We start from the raw sequence: 23,557 nt of genomic DNA on the forward strand, positions 1-23,557 counted from the left end.
TATATGGAGTTTTTAATACATTACAATTTTCAATATTAATTGCTAATATTAGATATCGGCAGTTAAAAAATAACAAAGAATGTAAAGTACATGGCCGACGTATTTGAAAGGTGTTCAATCTTCTCATCTGATAATATAAGACTTTCATGATTTTGTTTGTTTAACGTACACATGTTCGACAATTCAGGTTAAATAGATTCTTACATCCAGTCACAATAATTCGTAAAAGTCAACTATTAAACACTGACACACCTTGAAACATAGTAACTGTAAATAAACTGCATGCCAAAATACATGTAAAAAAATAATTGCAATATAAGATATCTTGACATGTTATTTTACAAATGTTCAGTGGTTACAAGCAAACTTACAAGCAATTTTTTTTCCATCATCAAACATAACAAAAGATGTCATGGTTAGCTAGTTCTAGAAACCCATCTGCTTCCTTATTTAACAGTTTAACAGTTCCAGCCTTGCAGTCACAACTTATTTTTGGTTCTCATGCCAATGTCTCCACAGAGAACTGGCAGAGCATTACGTAGGAAAAAACAGTTGCTTTTCGCCTTAGAGTAGCACACTACAGACACAGACTGGTTAACGTGGAACAGCAACAGTGTTGCAACCCAGCGGAGCCGTGTCCAGGATCAGATTCAAAGATCTGGTCTCAGATTGATCTGTTTTGACTCCATCATCAAGGTGGGACCCAAACACGAGGGTTCCAGTTGGACAGGAATCCCAGGCCGGCCTCTACCCCCGCCTGGTCCCCACAGCAGGGCTCACACAGGAGGGGGCCCATTGGTGTAGCTGAGCATGGGGTAAAAGGAGCGGGCAAAGTTGTTGGACTGAGAACAAGTGTAATCGTCTTCGGTCAGGGGCACTAGCCAGGCCACAGCCAGCAGCAGGAGCAGCATGAGGACCTGCAGGGGCAGCGCCACCCACAGGACGCGCCGCAGGAAGGACGCAGGGCGGGGCGGCAGTGGTGGCGTTGTCTCGGGGTCAGAAGGGCAGGAAGCGGACCCATCGCCTTTGCGTGACCTGCGCCGGGGAGGGGAGGGGGGAGAGAGAGGGAACGACACGACAACAGGACAACGCCGACAACACACGTTTAGACCATCAGAGCGTCCTCTGATGGGAACAGTCACAGATCCCTCTCTGTCTGGGCATCTGAGTCACCAATGTCAGACTGAGTACTGGCGGTATGTTGGTTATGTGTCTGGACTTGTGGCTAAAGGGCTGTAATGGGCAGTGTGCAGGTTTTACAAGCTTGATCAAGTGACCTAGGCTAACAAGTTAAACTCATTATGAATGATGGAGTCAATCTAAATCATGCCAAAGTATTAATACTAAGTATAATTCTGATATAACTAGCTATGCGATTGGTGATCAATACTTCCATTTGGTGTTGGAAGGACGAGCAGATAGATGTGATACACTGAATAAAATGAAGACTACAGCATGGTACAATCCTATTCAAACATCAGAACAAACATTTGAGCTGGCATTCCTTTGTAGAGGGTGTTAGGACACAAGACAAGACGCATGCTGCAAGTAGCAGTTTGATGGGACGTTCCTGAAAAGCTTCCTTTGGGGATTCGGTCCTGGTAGTTGCAAAGCATGCCAAGACGGGCTCAGAGCAGAAGCAGTCTCATTAACAGGCTACCTCTAGGTTTTATTAATTTCTGTTCACCCCATATGAATACCAAGTCATCTGTTCACACTGGCTACTGTCAGACTGACTCTAAGGGCACTTCATCCAGCTGGGACTGTTCAGCTACTTACATTGTCTAAAATACATAATAAACTGAGAGCGAAACAGGTATTCAGGGACATACACTACACATATACTAAGGGTTAAACAGTGGATAAACAATGAATTAAAAGGGTACAGTCTGTTTATGATGAAGCTGCCCCAGGCCCACCTGTATTCCTGGCTTAGCTTACACCTTAGCTGAGGCCTATCACACCCCTATACTGGACTGCACAGATGATGTCTGACTTCAGGTAGCTCGAGGCTGCAGTGATGTCTGTCTTACACTCAAGTCAAAATCAACCCCTTAACACTTCAGACCTTGAGACCTGGGAGGCGAGACCCAAAGATGGCAGATTGGACAAGGAGGAGGAGGGGGGAGATGGTGGATTAGTTAGTGAGGTAGAAGAACAGATGTGACAGACAAGAAGAAGAAAGAGAAAAGGGCAAGAGAGAAAGAGAGAGAGCAGACTGTGCCATTGTGTTGTTCATTGCAGACGCTTGCTGGCTTGGCAATAGGAGGAAGGGTGTGCTTTCCCAGTGACGGGGAAGAATTAGCACTCTAGAGTTACCAAGGTGATTAAAGAAAAGGTTTATGTTACTCACAGAAGGTGGTCTCTGTGTTTTTTAAAAATGTGTTTATATATTTGCGGTATTACAGTAAGCAGCCGGGAAAGTCGGCGGAATTAGAGGCCTTGCGTTATTTCTTAGCGTAACGTTTAGCGCCGGGACGTGCGAGGGAACCCTCGTCTAACACCCTAGCCACCACGTAGAGTCTAGAATATAGAAGATGATGGAAGTCATTGTCATGAGCCAGTACGAACGAGAGTTCCACATAACGTTCTCTCCTCCTAGAAGCAGCAGCTTGTATCTACAGCCGTTTCTGAGGCCCACACTGGTCACTGAAATTGTGTGAGATTCAGGAGAAGGGGAAGGAGGGGGTTGGGCTCCAGGGAGTCTGAATGGGTCTCCTGTTGCATCATGGGTAGATGAGTTCCATTATCTTCTGGGTGTTCTAGAAACCAGGAGAAAGGTACCTGCGGTGTGGACTGCTCACAGAGGGTCCAGGTTGAGACAGACTACATTTGCCCCGTGGCTGTTTGCAATGAACAGGGGGGTAAAAGAAAGAAAGTATGTTTCAGTCCAGGCAAATTAAGACAAAGCTACCGATGAAAGAAATCCCAAATGAGGAAGAGGGGAGCAGCAACCAAAAATAAAATCATGTTTGAAGGTGAGAATTAGCTCATGGAAAGACAAGGCATCAGCCTTTTCAAAGTGTCTGATTACTTTGAACTGCGTCAGCTCGTTGGTAATGTTGTTACAAAGTAAATTTAAATGCTGAGCTAAAATGCCTGCTATGAAAAAAAGAGGTCACTATGGGCAACAGAGAAATAGCATTCACATTCTTCAAGAAATATCTTATATATCTTGTATTATGTAGATGAAAGTCATTGCTAGTCAGGGCGCTGGACATTTTACAGTACATAAGCTTTCCCTCCTGAGAATTGAGTTACAACAAGGCAGGCTGGTTAGGTATCAAAGGAAGATGTTTTCCTTGGTTGCTATAGTACAGAGAGACTACAGTGATCTAAACAGAGGATGAGACCGGGAGAATCTAAGAAGGAGGTGCAGAGGGAAGAAATCTATCATGGAAATAATCATTTAAAAAACAAAAATGATCATATGAAATGTGTCTACAACTGGGGCTGCAATGTCAAAAAGGAAAAAGTGGAAAGAAGAGAAAAAAGAATGACGAAGACTCATTTCTCCAGTGCTCCGGGGGGATCCACCCCTGGGGGGGCGGGGGGAGATGACATGCGAGGGGAGGTGGGTGGAGCCAAAGGTCGGAGGTCATAGAGAGGTGTGTCCAGGTTCACGGGGGGTGCAGGGGGGACTCTGGTCCAAAACTGGGCATTCAGGGCTCATGTGATGCACTGTATCTCAGGGAGGGGGCACCAAAACACATTCCTTCTCGGGTGGCGGTCTGTAGCATCGGGACTATACGTTACCGATCGACGGCGACTTGGCGTGCTGCGGCCTGACACGGGGCTGAGGGAACCGGAGGTGTCCAGCTCATCAGCTGATGACCACGAGGACAGATCCTGAAGGGATGCAAACCGACACGGTTAGGTTGGGGAGTTTATTAAAAGAGCAAAGTGGCAGAGAAGGAGTAAAGCCTAGTTTATACTTATGTCGCCGACACTTTTGAAATGGTCGCCGACAAAGAAAAAAAAGTGTCGCTGAAGCTGCTGCATTTATACTTCGGCAAACACGTAGCTATGGTTATATTGTTTACGCTTTGTAGCCTAGGTGATCGATCGGAGAAAAATGGCTGTAGCTAATTTTGAGAGGCATTATAAAGGTGTGGATATGTTCTAACTTGCTCTGCCAATCTCTGCTCTATTCCTTCCATCATAAACAGCTGTTGAGCGTTCACTGAAAATTCAAAACAATGAAGTCAACGACGCGTGCCGTCTATCTAGCCAATCACACTTGCGCGACACTATGTGACGATATCAGCGCCAGTAGAAATTTCTCCTGTTAGGCGACACTTTCAAGCGACGGTTAAAAGTGTCGACCGTGACGCCATTTCTGTTGGCGACCTTTTCAAAAGTGTCTGCGACCTAAGTATAAATTGGGCTTAAGGGAGAGTAACTGAAAGTAAGAAAGACAGAGTGAGTGATAAAGACAGAGAGAGAGAAATAGCTGAAGAGACAGAAAGACTGCAAAAGGAACTAGAAAGAGCAAGAAACAAGAAGAGACAAAAAAGGAAATTACGATGATTTTCTGAGCGAGTCCTTATCACAGTGCCTCTGGCCCAAGCCCGGCTGCGTATCTGTTCACCTGTTGACTGCTAGTGAGGTCCAGAATCTTAGCCAGCTCCCTCAGGTCTCTGGTGACCTCCTTCAGCAGCAGTTTGAGACGGTTCCCAATGACGTGCACCTTCTCCTTGGCCTCCAGGCAGTCGCTGCCATCAGAGTTCACCAGCAGCTGGAGGGACATGTCTTGGAGAGAGGCCACCTTCAGCTGGGAGTCCAGAAGCTCTCTCCTGATTTGCTGTAGGGGAGAAGGGGGCTTAGAACCTTGAGATTGGGTTCACACAGAGAACAACAGCTGAGGTGTCACCTTCAAAACAGAATGTGATTGTTTTGAGACTTTCACTTCAGAAAACAAGGAAAGGATCTAAAACAAACATTTTCAAGACGGTTCATGTTGTTTAATTGTAACTTGTTTAACTACATGCTCTGATGGTTCTTCCCTTTGGAACTAATTTTGGTTGTTCACACTATGTGCTTCATGTTTTGGCTACTCGCAATGTTTTGGGGTTATCTTGTCATTATCAAGGACCTATGCACTTTGTAAAGCTCTCTCTTGGAAGTTGCTTTGGATAAAAGTGTCTGCTAAATGAATACATGCAAATGTCAAGACACAAACGTCTCAGCAGTTGTACCCTACATAAACCAGGTTGTAAAAAGACAAGTCATGAACTATAAGATATACAGTAATGTGCTATATGTCTTGGGCGCCCAAGATACTGTTCATGAATATTGCTTTTGTCTTCTGTATGCATCTCAGGCTTTGCTTTTTAAAATATTCATTTGTGCCTGATGGATTGTGTTGATAATGAACTCATAACCATTGTGTACCGTGAGTGTTTTGTGATGTTCCTGGAGGACATCACTGTCCTGGGTGGGGTCAATGGGAACAATCTCGTTTCTCCTGCGGTCAATGTTCTCTAGCCACAGCAACAGGCCATGGCTCATCTCATGGAAATCCTAAACATCAGACCAGTTCAGAACACAGCATTTATTCATCCAATGCGACAAGAAGTGCACGTCGTAAAAGCAGCAGATAATCAAGGTGTAGAAGTGCACAGTGTAGACGTGCACAATTCTAACAGTATTACAGAGGTCAGAGCTAAATAACGGTCTGTGTTAACAGGTAACATTTTTCAAATACCACATCGCAAAATGTCAATTTCATAGGTAGTTGGCAACAACATCATCATCATATGTCAAATACATACAACATCACAAAAGGTCCATTTCTTTATTCACTGATGTTCTGTCATGCTAATCCCAAAGAGTAAATACACTTTCCTCATGCCCATCATCTCGCCTGCCTAGTGCACAAACACAAGCTCTAAACCGGTGGGATCCTATCTTCTACGTTGCCTAGGATTCAAGAATCTGCAAAACGAAGGAAACCAAACTGAATGGAAAGGTGAGTGAGGCAGAGGACACCTACGTGACACTGCATGAGGGCGTCCTGGAGCGAGGACCTCCAGTCCCCCAGCGAGGAGCCCAGCCGGTCCCAGCGGTCGTTCATCTCCTTCAGCCTGACCTGCAGCTCCTGGGAGCCCTCCGTGTCCGACTGGACAAACTCGGCGCTGCACAGGTTGATGGACAGCACTATAGCCTTGCGCTTGTCCACGGCTTTCTGGAGCTCCTGTTAACACCATCAGAGGAGGGGAGGACTGGTGATAGACTGATTGTCCGTACAGGGTTGAAGTATGTTTGTGAACACTCGGATGTGACAAATATTGTTTGATTAATGTATACTTAAAAAATAACGCTGCAATATAGTATATGGCATGTACTGTACATTTGAATTAATACAGTATACTACATACTGTATATATTTATTAATATATACTTATATATAAAATCACATTCACATTTGTATATCTGAGACAGAATCCCACTACAGCCCCTTCCCAGCACCAACCCCATCAAACCCTACCCCCACCACATTTCTATTTTATATTTCCGAATAATAAATGCAAATATTTCTGAAGATTTTGAACATTCTGAAAACATTTGCATTTGCAGTTCGGGGAAACTCCAAACCCTCGACCTTCTAAACGTAGACGAAACCCACCTTGAGCTTCTTGATGCGCAGCTCGATGGTCTGGATGTCGGTGCTGAGGTCTAGCCTCCTCTGCTGCTCCAGGTCGTCTTCTGCCTGGCCCAGCCACGACCACAAACTGCCCAGGTCAGAGTTAAACTGCTGCCACTGCTGCAGGTTCTGCTTCAGGCGCAGCTCCTTGCCCAGGGCCTGGGCCTGCAGCAGCTCCCAGCGCTCGATCACACCTGGAGCAGGACAGGCAAGGGAGAACGCTTTTTATCAGGTTGGTCCCAACTGGACAATAGTAGGCCCATAGACAAGGAGGAATGTCCTTCTACATTACTAAGTTAAATTAATCTTAGGCACTAATATATATTTTTTAGTAAGTAAAGCAAAAATGCAAAGAAATAATGACACGGGTGATAATTGACACGCTTGACTCCAAAACAAACTGTCTGGGTTCACCTGTGGTTTGAGAGTCGGAGCTGCTGGGGTCTGCCAGGCCAGACACCTTGTCCTCCTCTTCCTTCAGCTGGAAGCCCACCCTCTTCACCGTGTCGATGCTGCCTCGGCACTCCCCCAGGAGACGCATCTGCAGGGACAGGGGCGCACTCACTGACTTCCAGAACTTTCCACACGGTCACACGTCTCTCATGTTTACCACTTGTTACATTATTTAGAGGTGTGTACCTCCAACTCTTTAACTTGCCCCAATGCCAGTGCATATCCCCTGCATTAGCAAGTAGTGCCTCTACTCATATTGTGTATTACCATGGTACTACATCGACCAGTAGTATACCTATCCTATGTATTAGTCAGTACTACGTGTCTTAAGCCGTAGTACTCACGTATCCCATGTAGGAGGCGTCCAGCTCGGGGCCGGTCGGGGTGCGGCTCCGCAGGATGTTCTCCGTCTGCTGCAGGTGGAAGCGGCTCGAGTCCAGAACCTTGTCCAGCTGGAGCAGGTGGCTCTCCAAGCAACCCCTCTCTGTGGACAGACCGGCCGTCAGCACTAGAACAGCACTTCCCATGTTTCATCAGGCATCTGCCTCGATTTTAGACGTACATTTCACAGAGTATTTTGTTTAGTTGTGTCACTCTTGGTTGCTCTGAAAAACGCTTTGAGAAAATCTTTCAATTCTGCACGGTACCAAACTTTTGAGACGTTCCAGTGTTTAGAAACCGTACTGACACAACAGACAAACTTCACACCAACAATGTCCAGCATGCTTTTTTAACACGCAAGATGCCCACCAAATGCTAGAGGTTAGCTTCAAACCACCGCAAAACCAAACCGGACAGTGTAAAGTAGAGTTAGTGACAGTAGTGTTGATGTAGGTTAACCAGTGCCTGCTCATGAGCTCCAGTGCGTGAGAGAGATAAAAACTAAAACCAAAGTGCTGAGGACGTGAGCAGGCTGGAAGAGTGAGGTCAGACCCCCCCCTCCCCCAAACGTAGCGGCATGCTGGGGGTCCTGTTGCCTACCAGCGGAGGCCCTCAGAGTGTGTTCAGTAAGCACAACATAGGCCTCAGGGCTCTCTGGGATCACTACATCTGCAAGGAAACATGGACATGAACACATACAGCAGACAAAGGCCCTCTGCACCACAATGCTGTTAGCCAACCTCCAATAACTCTCGTTTCGGTACGAGAAGGGACGGAGGCGTGTTTGAGTGTGGAGGTATCTGTGTGTCTTTCCGCCACATAACTGGACCGGTACTATCCACTGATGGGAGAGAGGTAGGCCAGGTACTGACCGACCAGCGCGGAGGCAGAGCCCTGGAGGAAGTCTCCCTCCTCTGCCTGCTGCTCGGAGCCCAGGGCCCGGCCGGTAGTTTCCAGGCCTCGGCTCAGGTCGTAGTCGTGGTCCCACTCCAGGGGGATGGAGTCCACACTAGCGGGGGTGTCCCGGCCGGAGCGCTCGGCCCGCAGGGGCTGCGCCAGGGAGACGGAGCGGCTGGAGGAGGCGGCTGGGGACGCCAGGCTGTCTCCCAGGCGCTCGCTCCACGGCAGGATGGACAGGTCCCCCGGCTCGTCCAGCTCCGAGAAGGAGACGTCGTGTTCGTCGTCTGTCAGCTGTGTGAGGAGGGCCGTGCTTAACGTACTCAACAAATACATCCCAACAGATAAAGTTGGGTAATCGCTTTGTGATTAAATAAGGGAAGTAGGGGGGGAGACAGGGGGTATATTACTCAATAACAACCCCTTTCATACCGGCAGGCGGATGAGCTTCTTGTAGTAGCGCTCCACACGTCCAAACACCTCCTGGCAGTAGCGCTGCAGCTCCTCCAACTCCTCCTCGATGACGGCCGCGTCCAGGGGCTCGCTCCTCTCGATCAGTGCCTCCCCCTGGTGGAAGATGTGGTCGATCTTGACCGTGGTCAGGGAGATCTCCTGCTGGAAGGCCTGAACGACAGTGAGCATAAGAAGGGTGCTCGTGAGCGTCAAACCTGAGGGGTGGTGCTGAGGAAGACTCCAGTTTTGGGGTAACTGGGATTTACACACATTTACATTTACATTCACACAGGGATTCACACAGTACATTCACACAGGGATTCACACAGTAAAAAAAGATATGGGGCCCTATTTAAACAATCTGAAACGCAAGTATCAAATGCGAAACGCAAGTAACTTTGTTGGTAGAACTCGGGCACTGTTGCTATTATACTGGCGGGATAAATGACTCTTGCGCCCAACGCAAATCTAAATTTGGTTTGGTCTGAAGTAACTACATTACTCATAGGTGTGGTTTGGCCGTAACGTGCAATAAAGCAATCAGAGCGTCATCTAAGATTCCCTTTAAAAGCAGGCGCATTTGTTCCATGGCGGATTGCTATTATAACAGCGGATTAGCCAGGCGCACGCCAGAAGCGGTTCACAGCTGAGGAGACCGACGTTCTCGTCAGGGTCGTAAAAAATAGAGAAATAACATTGTATGGGGATGGGAAAAACCCACCCAAATGAGCTTTGTCCTTATATTCCTATGTGTCTTGCCACTATTGGTCAAACAGGTTTGATCCGTCTTTACTGCAATTTGCCTGAATAATTTGGGTAAATGTGTACGCTAAATTTATGCCTTTTTTCACATCTTCATGGACACCACAATGATTTCCCTCGTGTGGCAATATTTTGCCTTGTAATTATGTATGGTTTGCAAAAATAGGCTGGTCGGGCCTACCCTGAGCTGCTTGATCTTGGCCTGGATGTCACACTCAGAGAAGTGCTCGATGTTGGTGAGCTGCAGGTCCATCTCTGTCAGCCACACTAGGATGCTGTCCCTGGCCGTCTCAAACTCCTCCCTCCGGCAGATGAAGTGCTGCAGGAAACAGATGTTTAGTTTCAGTCCCGGGAGGGGAGGGAATTTGTGAGAATTGTGTGGCTGCAGTCGTCTACCTTCAGTCTGCGGAGGATGCAGGCCACCCTCTTCTGCAGGTTGTCCCAGCGCTGGTTCCCGTCGTGGGCCATCTCCCGCAGGCGGCAGGAGGAGTCGGTGCGGTTCTCCCGGGCCAGGCGTCGGTACTGCTTGTTGATCAGCTCCAGCTGGGTCAGGCTCTCGTGGACCTGCCTCTGGAAGGCCTGGAGACACGCAAACCCAAACACACATTACAAGCGTGTGATTAACAATGGGATCCTAGTGAGGAAATCCTGCCTTGAGGAGACCGTCATATCAACAAAGAACTCAAAGTCACCAAAATGACGTTTCTATTAAGAATCATCTCTCTATATGATACAATAATAATATCATACTATGTTAAAATACCTCAAACTTCTTCAGTTCTTCCTTGGCTACGGTGTAGAGTACACCTGAGGAGTTCGGCAAGGCGGCAGTCTTTTCCGAGGTGGTCAGCCACGTGTCGAAACATGAGAAGTCGTCTAGGAACTTTTGCCACAAACGCCACGTCTCCTCAATCCTTGAGAGCAGAAACAGCAGTAGGAGGTTTTACAAGGTCTGTGGGTGAAACAGTTTACTACTATACTGTGAACCAAGGATCTCCAACCATCTTCCTGGAGATTCTTGAATAGGTTCTCACTCTTCTAATCCACTAGTACTTGATTAGCATAAAACATCTACAGTTTTCAGGGAAACAAGACTATTACCTAAGCTAACTACAGTCTTTGTTCACTAGTAGTCTTAGATTGAAGTGTGATCTTCAAGCTCTTCAAGTAAATCTCAAGTCACAAGTTTGTCTAACGTCTCTCCAGTCTGAAATCGGTCTCAAGTGTAAATTCTGTCTCAAGTCTGAAGTCTGTGTCAAGTCTGAAGTCAAGTCTGCAGTGTCTGAGGTCTGCAGCGTGTCTGAGGTCTGCAGTGTGTCTGAGGTCTGTAGTGTCAGAGGTCTGCAGTGTGTCTGAGGTCTGCAGTGTGTCTGAGATCTGCAGTGTGTCGGAGGTCTGTAGTGTCTGAGGTCTGCATGTGTCTGAGGTCTGCAGTGTGTCGGAGATCTGCAGTGTGTCTGAGGTCTGTAGTGTCTAAGATCTGCAGTGTGTCTGAGGTCTGCAGTGTGTCTGAGATCTGCAGTGTGTCTGAGGTCTGTAGTGTCTGAGGTCTGCAGTGTGTCTGAGGTCTGTAGTGTCTGAGGTCTGCAGTGTGTCTGAGGTCTGTAGTGTCTGAGATCTGCAGTGTGTCTGAGGTCTGCAGTGTGTCTGAGGTCTGCAGTGTGTCTGAGATCTGCAGTGTGTCTGAGGTCTGTAGTGTCTGAGGTCTGCAGTGTGTCTGAGGTCTGCAGTGTGTCTGAGGTCTGTAGTGTCAGAGGTCTGCAGTGTGTCTGAGGTCTGCAGTGTGTCTGAGATCTGCAGTGTGTCGGAGGTCTGTAGTGTCTGAGATCTGTAGTGTCTGAGATCTGCAGTGTGTCTGAGGTCTGCAGTGTGTCTGATATCTGCAGTGTGTCTGAGGTCTGTAGTGTCTGAGATCTGCAGTGTGTTTGAGGTCTGCAGTGTGTCTGATATCTGCAGTGTGTCTGAGGTCTGTAGTGTCTGAGGTCTGCAGTGTGTCTGAGGTCTGTAGTGTCAGAGGTCTGCAGTGTGTCTGAGGTCTGCAGTGTGTCTGAGGTCTGCAGTGTGTCTGAGATCTGCAGTGTGTCTGAGGTCTGCAGTGTGTCTGAGATCTGCAGTGTGTCTGAGGTCTGTAGTGTCTGAGATCTGCAGTGTGTCTGAGGTCTGCAGTGTGTCTGAGGTCTGCAGTGTGTCTGAGGTCTGCAGTGTCTGAGGTCTGCAGTGTGTCTGAGGTCTGCAGTGTGTCTGAGGTCTGCAGTGTGTCTGAGGTCTGCAGTGTGTCTGAGGTCTGTAGTGTCTGAGATCTGCAGTGTGTCTGAGGTCTGCAGTGTGTCGGAGGTCTGCAGGGCAGCTTGTGTCCGCTACCTGAGCCTCCTCTCCATGGACAGAGCACAGATGCTCCTCCAGCGACGGTCCAGGCTGCGCGTGGCCTGCTGGATGGAGTCACAGTCGGCGTCCGTGGCGCAGGCATCGCAGTCATGCAGCAGCACTTCACACAGGTTCAGCACCGAGGCCACGCCCGTGCTGTGCTTCTCGATGTCCCGCTGCAGCTCCTGGGGGAGGGGAACCAGAGGTGAGGGTTTGGTGAGAATGCTGGATTGTTATTGGTTTATCACTGCAGCTGCTGGAGACTAGGGGGGACGGAGAGAGGAGAGGAAGGTGAAGAAACTGGATTGTAACTGCCACCAGAGGTGGGCAGATGATGAATTTTCTTGATTAGTGAATAATGTAAGCACACAGGAAATCTAAATTTCTTCCACACAGAGAGAGAAGGGAAGAAAATGAAATGCAAGATTATTGCTGAATAATTCCAGTGATTAATCTTCAAAACTACACTGTCATCACTTAACTAACCCAATGAACAGCTGGTCTGAACAAGTTAAGGTATTAGATGTGGATGTACAGTTATATTAAGACATTTCCTGGGTGTAAAAGCTCTGTCAGCCCAGAAGGGTTTCCGGCTACCTGCTGCAGGTCCAGCTTCCTGGTGATCTCCTGGGCATCGCAGGTGTCATAGACCAGGGGTTTGGACAGCTCTGCTTCGATGTGGGCCAGCCAGGAGCGCAGGCTGCTCATGTTCTTGTCCAGCTGCTGCACCGCCACCAGGGTCTCCCTCAGCTTCTTTACCCTGGCAGGGGACACACAACAAGGTCGGTGATTCAAGAGGTCCTAGGTTCAAATCCCCCACTCACATCTCTTTGTAGAAAAACTTCTGCTAAATGACTGTATGATACCAGTTTCCAACACAACTACTCTCACTCTGCACTGCTTTATGTTCCACCCTGTCTGTGCCAACTCCTAACTAATCCTAAAACTTTTGTTAAAAATGCTTTCATGAAACAAATGATCTAGAGTGACCACGGCTTCACTCCAGCCTCATCCCCAGGTTCTGGATGTGTACGTTGTCCCCCAGCATCAGAAGGTGGTGTCTCCATGACCTCACCTGGCTCCTATGAGGTCCAGGAGGTGCTGCCATCGCTGGCCCACCATGCTGAGCTTGTGTTCGATCTCGGAGGCCTTGGTCTCGTGGCTGGCCCGGGCCAGACGCTCTCCGATCTGCTGCAGCTGCTGCTTGTTCTCTTGCGCCACAGCGATCTCCTCCTGGTAGTCCTGGAGACGACACGCACACGCCCAGTGAGTACTTAGGGATCCTGGACGGGCCTGGGTCGATTACGAACATGAACGTTCATCTGTGGACTTCTGTTTGTTTACAGTGCGCGTCGCCGGGTGTGTGTGCGTCTGTGTGCATTTCAGTGTCTGTTTGCGTGTGTGTGTGTGTTTGTCTGCCTGTGTGTGCGCGTGCAAAGTGTGATCACCTTGCGCAGCTTCTCGATCATCTCCTCGATGCTGATGTCTCCGTTCTGGGACACCTTCCTCTCCATCTGGGTGAGCCACTCGCAAAGATCCTTGTTTTTCTCGTTGAACACAGCCCACTCATTTAGCTTCTCACTCACCTGCTGCCTGCGCAGAGACAGCTGGGCACACACACACACACAGGTCAATACATACTGTACCCTGTGGGAGGTGGTCGCTTGAATCACAAGCTTCAATACAAATTCAAGAGATAACATACATTATGGATCAAATGTTTCTACTACCTAGTTTCAGAACCTTTGTGGCATGTGCTGATAAATAAAAACGGGGGAGTTCAACTGCCACAGATCACATCCAGGACCGGAGCACAGCTCAGCAATGACAAGAATCTGTGATATACAGATGTCGCCAGACACACTTCCTGCCACTGTGGTATCTGCAGTACATCCGCATACGCCGGATGTAGACTCAAGCAGAAAAAGCATGTCCTGTTCTACATTGTGGTTTCTCTAGTCTCACTGTGTCTTGTCTGAATCAACATGCATCAGAGCTTGTAACCAGCTCTGCAAAAATACAATGAGGATACAATGCCAGATCATTCAAAAACCTCTCACAGGTTCGATGGATACAGTTCAGTGTTGGAGCATCTGACTGCATGTCAAAAGGTTGCCAGTTCAAATCACCCATTTGTCACTTTCGATAAAGGTTTCAACTAAATGAATACATTGGGCAGATCTGTCATATTTCAACCATTTCAAAAATCAACCATGTGGTTTGTCACTGTCCTTCAATGTTCATCAGATGATGATAAATACACTACACAGGCAATTTCCTTATGTCAAGCTACCGCCAGAAGCTCAGTTCAAGACTTATTCTTCCTCCTAGTCAAGTCAGAACAAGCTGTAAAAGGGCCACTTTCATTTTCATGACATCAGCACCCCCATTTGGGTACTTGAGTCATTACAAACATCTCCTTGTGGATAACCTGCTTTCGACTTGATTCATTTGACTTCACCAACTCAATTACTCCTTGGGGTTGAATAAAGTACCCATCTCTCTCCTCTCTCGATCTCTCCCGCTGACTCTCTCGTTCAGCTACAGGGCGCGTGACGCTGGCGTGTCGTAACGGCGGTGAGCTGTACCTGGTGACAGATCTCCACCCACTGGCGTTGCAGCAGCTCCACGCGCTCCTGCAGGACGGAGAGGTCGTCGGAGCCCACATAGCACGACAGAGACTCCCGCAGCACGGTCAGGTGGGCCAGGTCCTCCGTCCAGCCGTCAAACGTGCTCTCCAGGTCCTGCAGGAACGCACAACATCTCTCAATGAATCATCTAGGTTTCATTGGGGACTAGGATGACAGATGATGAGGATCGCTAGGGTTGATTTGGCCAGTCCAGCTGCTAAAACAACCCCACACTGAAATCCAAAGTCTCCAGTCGACCTTTCTCTCCAATGTGAGGCTGCATTCACAGTTCAACACAACACATCTTCAGTGCTAAACATAAAATACATTTAAAAGTAGATTTGGAGGTATTTCACCCTGAAGGAGAAAGTTAGACATGTATTAAGCTTGGGATCTCCAAAGCACAATGGGTAAACAGCTGCTGGTTAATGTCGAGTGTCGTGAAGGAATGTAGCAATTAGATTAGGACCTAAAGCTATCTCTGGGCACATGGTGACTGAGAGACTCTCTTGTGTTTAAGGGTCAGTGAGGACATGCCTTGTCATGTAAACACACACAACTTGTACTTAAAGTAATTACACACAAATGAGTTACATTTAAGTAAAAGAGATGTCTGTAATGGTTTGAAGACAAGCTGAAATAGGAGACGTTTTCAGCCTCCTATAATTTTCCGGTTCTTAAAACACTCCTTCGAGTGACTTAACAAAATGCTCACAATATGTAATAAACCACTTCAGCTCTTATTAGGCACTTAGTATTCTAAAGCCCCTTTATGTGTGGTTTGAATATCAGTTCAGGAGATGAGGTACACACACATACACTCTATGAGACTACACACCTTGCAGCGCATCAGTTCTGCCTGCAGATCCTCGTGGTGGTCTGGGAGAGGCTGGGACAGCTGACGTTTAAAGGCCCTCAGCTTCTCCAGAGAACCCTCAATACCACTCTCGCAGCGCTCCCAGTCCTGCCGGGCATGCACACACACACACACACACACAAAGTCTGTAGGTCATCAGTGTACTTCCAGACATCCACGGTGTATCCTACACCTCCGGTGTTCCTGAACTACCCTCAGCAGGGTTAGGGTTAGCATCAGCCCTGCTGGACAGGGGCCTGGTTCCTGACCTACCTTCAGCAGGGTGACCAGCTCCTTCCTCTGCTCCTCCAGACAGAGGTTGGCATGCCGCCAGCGCTCCTGCACGTCCGTCAGTTCCTCCTGGAGGGACGCCTCGGCCCGGCTGTCGGCCGACAGCAGCAGCTGGCGTCCCGCCTCCACCGTCAGGATGTAGCTGCCCTGCTGGCGCTGCAGCACCTTCTCTTTTAGCTGGAGGAGAGGAAGGTGGGAGGATGAAGGGAAGAGAGAGGAGGGTGGGAGAATGGGGAGATGGAGGCCAGGGGGATGGAAGGAACAAGGAGAGGCGGGCAGGGAGATGCGGAGGCACACATGAAGTTAGACACCAACCAACAGCCACAGCTCGGTCCCACATCCAGCCACTGAGTGCCTGCTCCAGGGTACCTGAACAGCATCCAGCATGGCGCGGGCCTGCTGCAGGGGCACAGGGGCCCCCGTCCGGAGGGGCTCCGAGGGGTGGGACACCTCCACCAGCCACTTCCTCAGCTTCTCAGCCATCTCCCGGTAGCGCTGCCACTGGCGGATCAGGCTGTCGATGATGCCCCGCCTCTGTTGCGCCCGCCGCACCACGCCCTGCCACTGGTTACTCAACAGTGCGAGCTTCAGGTTGAACTCATCCCTGAGGAACAGGGATGATTTTGACAGTTTTAAGAATTAACTACGCCATTCATAGACTGTCCTGCAGTAAATGAATATATAATATAGATTATAATCATAGCTTTATGGGTGCTGATCTACAGGTTTCTGCTAAACTCCCCAAAAAGTGCAGTTTCCTCTTAAGGGAAGTGGAAGTGTTGCCCTCACCTGTCGTCCACCTGGCCCTGCTCCAACATCCTCTGACCGTCGCTAATGATGGAGTGGAGGATCTGCTGACGACTAAACATCTCAGCCTGGAACAGCTGTGGAGACGACACAAGCCAAGGATGGTCACATGACTGACCGGACACTGCTGAGAGGAGCAGACCTAGGGATTCCAGTGTACCTGTTGTACTTGTTAGAAATGGTGGATAGACTTGACACTTGAAACCCAGGGCCTACGTTGTAGACCTACAATGGGTTCCTCTTTAAAGCCTTGGTGTGCAGTATAGAATTTTGGGGGTTATGTTTCCTGGAAATAAGGTTAGTAGGTTTGCAGAGAGAAAGAGAGAAAGGGAAAGAGAGACATAGAAAGAGAGACAGAGAGAGAGACAGAGATTAAGTGCAGGACACCTGAACTTGTACCTCGTGAGCCCTCTGCTGTTCAATCAGGTTCTGGTAGTTTCCGGAGATTTCCACGGCCATCTTCTCCTCGGTCTGGACCAGGAACTCCATCCACGTCTCGCACTTCTCTAGGAAGGTCTGATGCTGGAGCAGGAACGACTGCAGCTTGCTGTGAGGAGAGGAGGGAGAAGCAGGGCTCGTTGGTTAACTCATTTAGTTCTTTGTTTATATGTACATCTGTGACATGAACTTGTATTTTGGTCAAAAAAAATTTTTTTCATTAAGTGCACACTGTTAGCTTTCAATGTGTCATTCAATGTGAAAAGAGAGAATATGCACATCAAGTATTTGACAACATTTGCAAAAAGTAATACTGATCATCTCATGCCATGTAATGACTGAACAAGCCCTCCTTCTTCTTTCCTCACCTGAATCTCTCGGTGGTTTGGGCAGAGGTGGCCGCCCAGGTTCTATTGAGGTTTTGCATGCGCTTGATCTCAGAGTCGTTGAGGGGCAGGCGGTAGCCCAGCTCGTTCAGCCTCTCCAGATCTGGAGTCATGCTGCTGAACCTCAGCATCTGCCTCTGCAGGACAGAGACACGCCGGTAACACACTGATAAACTATAACAAACATAGATACAGTAAAACAGAGATACACACCTATAGAAACAGAGATAAATGCAGATTATAAACTGTATGTAAACACATACAAAACATCAGAGCAGGATAAAACGCTGATCTAGCTAGCTGTCATCAGTGCAAGGACAGCCATGGCAGGACTGTCATGAGAACTCCAGAACCAAAGTTCCACACAGAGAGTACACCACACACAAACATACCATTTTATCATTAACATTAGCAGAGATGCATTAGCGTCCGCAGTAAATGCAATCAAGCAGAGCATAAAACACTTTAAATAATATATAAACATTAGCATTCAGGAAGAGAACGGCCTGGTGTAGGTGACTACAGGTCACCTTGAGCTCCTCCATGCGGTCCTGGATGATGGACAGGTCCGAGGAGCCGTTGGGATCCTGGATCTTCAGAGCCTCCTCGGCCTCCATTAACCAGCAGCCCAGGGAGTCCAGCTGCCCACTGAAGGTCTCATAGTCCTGCACACCAGTCTGGGGGAGGAGGGGAGATGGGGGGGAAGGGAAGACAGGTAGTGTAGACAGGGGGGGGGGGCAGGGAGAGAACACAGAGGAGGGAGAGACAGGAGAGTAGGGGGAGTTAGGTGAAGCGTCACACAGGATCTAAACATTTCAGCTCCTATCCAGAAACATTCAAATGTCCCAGTGATGACGTGACATCACCCTGTGACAGGACCCAGGAAGAACCCCAGAGCTCTCTAATGGGCTCTGCTGGCGGGGATACCTGCAGCGAGGTGAGCTGTCTGCCCAAGGCCTGCTCCACGGTGGCCAGGCGGTGGCTGAGGGCCAGGTGGTCTGACTGGACGGCCGAGGCGGTGGAGGTGTCCACCTGGCGTCTGAGCTGCTCTGCCAGCTCGTGGAGAACCTCCAGCGAGCCCAGCACTGGAGTCTGGGACTTGAGCAGATCCTGGGTGACACACAAGCACAGGACGCTGGGTGACCTGTGTCACAGCTACATGACCTGTGTCACAGACCACATGAACCCCTCACTACTCAGACAACTGGGGCCAAACGTACCTCTAATGACCAATGACATGGCCTATTAAGGCTAGCTACAGATGAACTCGCCAAAAGAACAAGGAGAAAACCATGACAGAAGATGACCTCCCTGTACTCACACTGCACTCCCGGATCCAGCCGGACACCTCGTCGTCCGCCAGGTCCTTGCTGCAGGCACTCTTCAGCAGCTGGTGGGCGCTCTCCTCCTGCTGCAGGACGCTAGCGCAGCTCTGCTGGTGCAGCTGCTTGTAGTGCTGCCACAGCTGCAGCAGGGCCTTGCTGCTCCTCAGGCGCTCCGCTATCTCCTCCAGCAGGCCCGTCCACCTGGGCGGGGCACACAGGCATTAAAACCCACCAAGGGTAATAACACACCAGGGATAATAACGTAGCACACCAGGCACTATGATACACCACGGATTATAACACAGCATAGCAGGGATTATACAAAGCACACCAGGGATTATAACACACCAGGGATTATAACACACCAGGGATTATAACACAGCACACCAGGGATTATAACACACCAGGGATTATAACACAGCACAGCAGGGATTATACACAGCACACCAGGGATTACAACACAGCAAATAATATATAGTACATTTTATACTATCAAATCAGCCAACACTAACCAATATCAACAAGAAGCTGTTGGACATTCCTTGGACAGTTTTTGACTCTAAAACATTACTATCCAATCATATGATTGAAATATTTTACTGTTGATTGTTCTTCTACAGGTACAGTCCTGCACTTTTGTGGTTCATGTTGTTTCAATTTGTAACTTGTATAACTGCATGCTCTTATGGGTCTTCCCTTTTGGCACTTGTTTAGCTTTTTCACAATGTATGCTTCATGTTTTGGCTACTTGCAATGTTTGGGACAATCTCGTTGTTATGATCAGTGACCTATGCTCTTTTGTAAAGCTCTCTTTTGGAAGTCGCTTTGGATCAAAGCGTCTGCTAAATGAATAAATGTAAATATGACTTGTTGAAGATTTTGAAAGTGAAGCATTACTGCATACAAACACATTTAACCACAAACATGCCATTGTTATCATCTGTTGACTTTGGCGTCTATCCCGACCTTGCGTTGACGTCCTTGAGGGAGTTGTTTAAGGAGTCAGACACGGAGGGGTGGCACTCCTTCAGCAGCTGGTGAGTCACGGCTCCAAACCTCCTCAGACTGCTCTCCTGCTTCTCCAGGTTCTCCTGCAGGTTCTAAGTACATGCCACATGCAACACTGAGCACGTCTGAAAGCTCACATCCACTTCCTGTGGTCAACATGTCACTGAATTGCTCCTGACAAGGTTTTTTTGACAAGGAGTTTTTTCTTGTATTTCTAGGAGTTCAGGTTAGTTATATCACATATGTGAAGCCCTCTGTGACATTGCTTGTAAAAGGGCTACACAAATAACACTTTGATTTGATTGAGCCCGCTGGGCCACCGTACCTGCAGACTGTCCACCTGCAGCTGAACAGCCTCCAGGGAGCCGGTGAGGAGGCGGAAGCGAGACACGGAGTACCTCCCCTCCATGAGGAAGCCGTTGATCTCCTCCGACGCTGCCTTGTACAGGGTCCACTGGTCCAGCACCGACCTCAGGCTGATCTTCAGCTGGCCCACCTGGGGAAGCCACCTCGCCTCGTTAGACACACTCCACGCTGAACCATCCAAATCTCCACCACAAACCTAACTGCAGATCCACTAGGTTTATCACACTACACAGCGATTCACCTGCAGCTGGAGGCGATTTGAATTGACTACTTTTCCCAAACCATATCTCTGCACATAAAAAGTGTTTGTTTTTAAAGGACATGTAGCATTCGAAAGAAGGGAGACGTACCAAGTGGTCCAAGTTGGCCCAAGTGTGATTGACACTCTGGAGCGTCTCCATGACGATGGCGCAGGCCTCGTCGGTCTTGTTCTGAACGAGGGCGCAGCCTTGCTCCTCCACTCTCTCCACCTCACTCTCCTTCTGTTTCACCATGTCCTCCATCTCCTGCAGCACGCGCACACACGCACAAAGAACACACACACACACACACAGGCACATAGGCAAGGACACACGCATGCTCGCACACACGGACACACATGGAAGACGAGTCATCAGTCCATAGTGCAACATTTCACAGTTGACCCAGATGCCAGTCTAGACGGATAGCCCCAGAGTGACAGGATGTCCCTACCTGGCAGTCTTTAAGTGCGTTCTGAACGGAGGTCAGATCTTCTATCCTGTGTTTCCTCTTTAGCCTCTCCTCCTGTGTGTTCAACCAAGTCTTCAGGCCCAGAATGTTGCTCTCGTACTCCAGCCAGGACTCCAGAAGGCTCTCTAGGTATTGGACCTGGGGAACACAGGGATTTGATGCTTAAACACAGTCCCCGGATGTGGAATATCATGTGGTGTGTTTTTGTCTCTTTATGTGTCTTTTAAAAGTCCTATTTACCCCTGGGGATCGATAACCTACTGCTTTGCTTTGCTCTGCTCTGCTCTGCTCTGCTCTGCTCTCCTGCTCTACTCTCCTCTCCTGCTCTACTCTCCTCTCCTCTCCTCTCCTCTCCTCTCCTCTCCTCTCCTCTCCTCTCCTCTCCTCTCCTCTCCTCTCCTCTCCTCTCCTCTCCTCTCCTCTCCTGCTCTACTCTCCTGCTCTCCTCTCCTGCTCTCCTCTCCTGCTGTCCTCTCCTGCTCTCCTACTCTACTCTCCTACTCTACTCTCCTGCTCTCCTCTCCTCTCCTCTCCTGCTCTCCTCTCCTCTCCTGCTCTCCTCTCCTATCCTGCTCTCCTACTCTACTCTCCTGCTCTCCTCTCCTGCTCTCCTCTCCTCTCCTGCTGTCCTCTCCTGCTCTCCTACTCTACTCTCCTGCTCTCCTCTCCTCTCCTGCTCTCCTCTCCTCTCCTGCTCTCCTACTCTACTCTCCTGCTCTCCTCTCCTGCTCTCCTACTCTACTCTCCTGCTCTCCTCTCCTCTCCTCTCCTGCTCTCCTCTCCTGCTCTCCTCTCCTGCTCTCCTCTCCTGCTCTACTCTCCTGCTCTCCTCTCCTGCTCTCCTCTCCTGCTCTCCTCTCCTGCTCTCCTCTCCTGCTCTCCTCTCCTGCTCTACTCTAGTCTACTCTCCCTGTGCTCTCACCCTCTCTGTGATGAGGCCCTGCAGGATCTGCCAGCGGCGGTTCATGGCTCCAAGACGCTCGGCAAAGTCTGTCTTGTCGCTGCGCTTGCTCTCCGCGTCGGGACCACTGATCTGCAGCACTGACTGGTTCACACAGTCCACCGTCATCTGCTTGCAGCTCAAATCCACTCTGAAGCCCTGGGGAGGGAGAGAAGACAATGAGATAAAAGGGAGAGGGAAAGAGACAGAGAAAGTGGGAGAGAGTGACAGACAGTGAGAGAGAGCGAGAGAGAGAGAGAGAGCGAGAGAGAGAGAGAGAGAGAGAGAGAGAGAGAGAGAGAGAGAGAGAGAAAGAGAGAGAGAGAGAGAGTCATTGCATACAAAAGACTATGAAGTGGACGATCATAGGCGTGCGTTGTTATAGGCACGGTACGTGTTGAGAGCAGTGATCCCTCCTCCCTACCTTGTACTTCTGTAAGTAGTCCTGGATGACAGTGGAGCCCACAGCACTCTTCAAGTTCTCCTCGTCCTCCTCAATCACATTCTCCATCAGTGACATCCAGCTCACCAGCTCCGAGATCGCATGTCGAGACGCCAGCTTGTCCATCTGGAGCTGAGGAGGGCAAAAAAACAAAATCAACAGGCTTCATAACTAACTCAAACACGAACATCCTTTAACCGAACCCATCTCCATGGTTAGATCAGTCATCCAGTACCTGGATAAACAGAACAACATCAAACAACAGTGAAAGGATCAGAGGTGGAACTAGCAGATCATGAGCCATGGTGAGGCTGTGTCTCCTGACCAGCTACTGGCTGCGACCTGAGGCAAGCAAGGGCTCTAATCCTATTAAGGGGGCCGGTTAAGCCTCACTCTGTGCTGTGACATGTGGCAGGCGGTCAGGCAGAGAGCAGGGGACTCACCTGGTGAAGTTTCTCCTGCACCACTGGGATGCGTGTGAGCAGCTCAGCCCAGTGCGTGTCAACGCGGGCCAGCTCTGCATGCAACACCGCCGTGTCCACCTTCTTTAGACGCAGGAGCTGGTTGCCCTCGGTGACCACGGAGGTCTTCAGAGACGAGTGGCCTTCAACTTCCTTGCAGAACTCCTGCGAGATGAGAACAATTACACATCCCATTAGAATGTTTTGTGTCACAAATGTATTCTTAATGGGTTTAAATAATTGTCACGTAAAAATAATTTCCTTCCAAGCCAAAATGATTTTCCCACAATTATTTTTTTACCCAAACCCTATTTAATTTATTTTCACTTTACAGCAACTTCCACCTCAGTCTCTACAGGACATTCAGCTTGCAATTTGCACTATTGTATTCTTCTTTTTGCTGTATTTTTTAGGTTAGATTGTAAATGATGGCTACTTATATTATATATTTTATTTTTTATTCTAAATCCCCTTAGTATTAGCTAGACTTTACTCCTTTTGTGTAGTTAGTCCACATATTTAAGTTTCAAGATTCCTATCTGTTTAATGTATGCACCTTCCTGCCAAAGTAAATTCCTTGTCTGTGAAAACCTTCATGGCGAATAAAACCCCTTCTGATTCTGATCACTGTCCAGACAAGCTGGGCCCCAGTGTTGTATCCACACAGGATCATTCTGGTGTCCTGTTGACCCACCAGGAAGGCAGCCAGGTGATCCCTGATGGTGTCCAGTTCCTGAGGAACCAACACTGCCTGGGTGTTCCAGAACTCCAGACGTTCCAGAGCAGACAGCAGCCACTGGCTCAGCTCCGCAGACTCCCTCTGGTACCTGAGCATGCCAAGAGAAATCACATGTTCACCCAACACCAGATATCCCCCCTCCAAGGATGACAGATCCCCCTTGAGGAGTTTGATATGTGAGTGTTAGCTGCTGGCCTCAGG

At 48.9% G+C, this 23,557-nt stretch overlaps 1 protein-coding gene across 1 annotated transcript in view; it reads right to left on the reverse strand.

Moving 5' to 3' along the window:
• Positions 1–29: 29 nt before the first annotated feature.
• syne1b (spectrin repeat containing, nuclear envelope 1b) overlaps positions 30–23,557 on the reverse strand; it is a 93,226-nt gene continuing 69,698 nt past the window's right edge. Inside the window, exons 109-145 of the mRNA XM_084683641.1 lie at positions 23,312–23,444; positions 22,600–22,782; positions 22,139–22,288; positions 21,697–21,873; positions 20,757–20,912; positions 20,414–20,569; positions 20,023–20,193; positions 19,656–19,789; positions 18,686–18,890; positions 18,292–18,474; positions 17,895–18,041; positions 17,347–17,501; positions 16,940–17,087; positions 16,523–16,617; positions 16,103–16,337; positions 15,716–15,910; positions 15,425–15,550; positions 14,545–14,700; positions 13,405–13,563; positions 13,032–13,198; positions 12,554–12,716; positions 11,954–12,141; positions 10,356–10,506; positions 9,989–10,171; positions 9,774–9,911; positions 8,810–9,001; positions 8,353–8,671; positions 8,081–8,149; positions 7,444–7,583; positions 7,061–7,187; positions 6,629–6,840; positions 5,996–6,196; positions 5,395–5,523; positions 4,592–4,804; positions 3,757–3,849; positions 2,785–2,843; positions 30–1,035 (exon numbers count right to left, since the gene is read on the reverse strand). Coding sequence (XP_084539767.1) covers positions 777–1,035; positions 2,785–2,843; positions 3,757–3,849; positions 4,592–4,804; positions 5,395–5,523; positions 5,996–6,196; positions 6,629–6,840; positions 7,061–7,187; positions 7,444–7,583; positions 8,081–8,149; positions 8,353–8,671; positions 8,810–9,001; positions 9,774–9,911; positions 9,989–10,171; positions 10,356–10,506; positions 11,954–12,141; positions 12,554–12,716; positions 13,032–13,198; positions 13,405–13,563; positions 14,545–14,700; positions 15,425–15,550; positions 15,716–15,910; positions 16,103–16,337; positions 16,523–16,617; positions 16,940–17,087; positions 17,347–17,501; positions 17,895–18,041; positions 18,292–18,474; positions 18,686–18,890; positions 19,656–19,789; positions 20,023–20,193; positions 20,414–20,569; positions 20,757–20,912; positions 21,697–21,873; positions 22,139–22,288; positions 22,600–22,782; positions 23,312–23,444 — 6,067 coding nt within the window. The 3' untranslated portion in view covers positions 30–776. The remainder of the gene's footprint in view (positions 1,036–2,784; positions 2,844–3,756; positions 3,850–4,591; positions 4,805–5,394; positions 5,524–5,995; positions 6,197–6,628; positions 6,841–7,060; positions 7,188–7,443; positions 7,584–8,080; positions 8,150–8,352; positions 8,672–8,809; positions 9,002–9,773; positions 9,912–9,988; positions 10,172–10,355; positions 10,507–11,953; positions 12,142–12,553; positions 12,717–13,031; positions 13,199–13,404; positions 13,564–14,544; positions 14,701–15,424; positions 15,551–15,715; positions 15,911–16,102; positions 16,338–16,522; positions 16,618–16,939; positions 17,088–17,346; positions 17,502–17,894; positions 18,042–18,291; positions 18,475–18,685; positions 18,891–19,655; positions 19,790–20,022; positions 20,194–20,413; positions 20,570–20,756; positions 20,913–21,696; positions 21,874–22,138; positions 22,289–22,599; positions 22,783–23,311; positions 23,445–23,557) is intronic.

This window comes from Hypomesus nipponensis, chromosome 3, assembly GCF_054491055.1.
Source record: "Hypomesus nipponensis isolate SF chromosome 3, ASM5449105v1, whole genome shotgun sequence".
Classification (NCBI taxonomy): Eukaryota; Metazoa; Chordata; class Actinopteri; order Osmeriformes; family Osmeridae; genus Hypomesus; species Hypomesus nipponensis.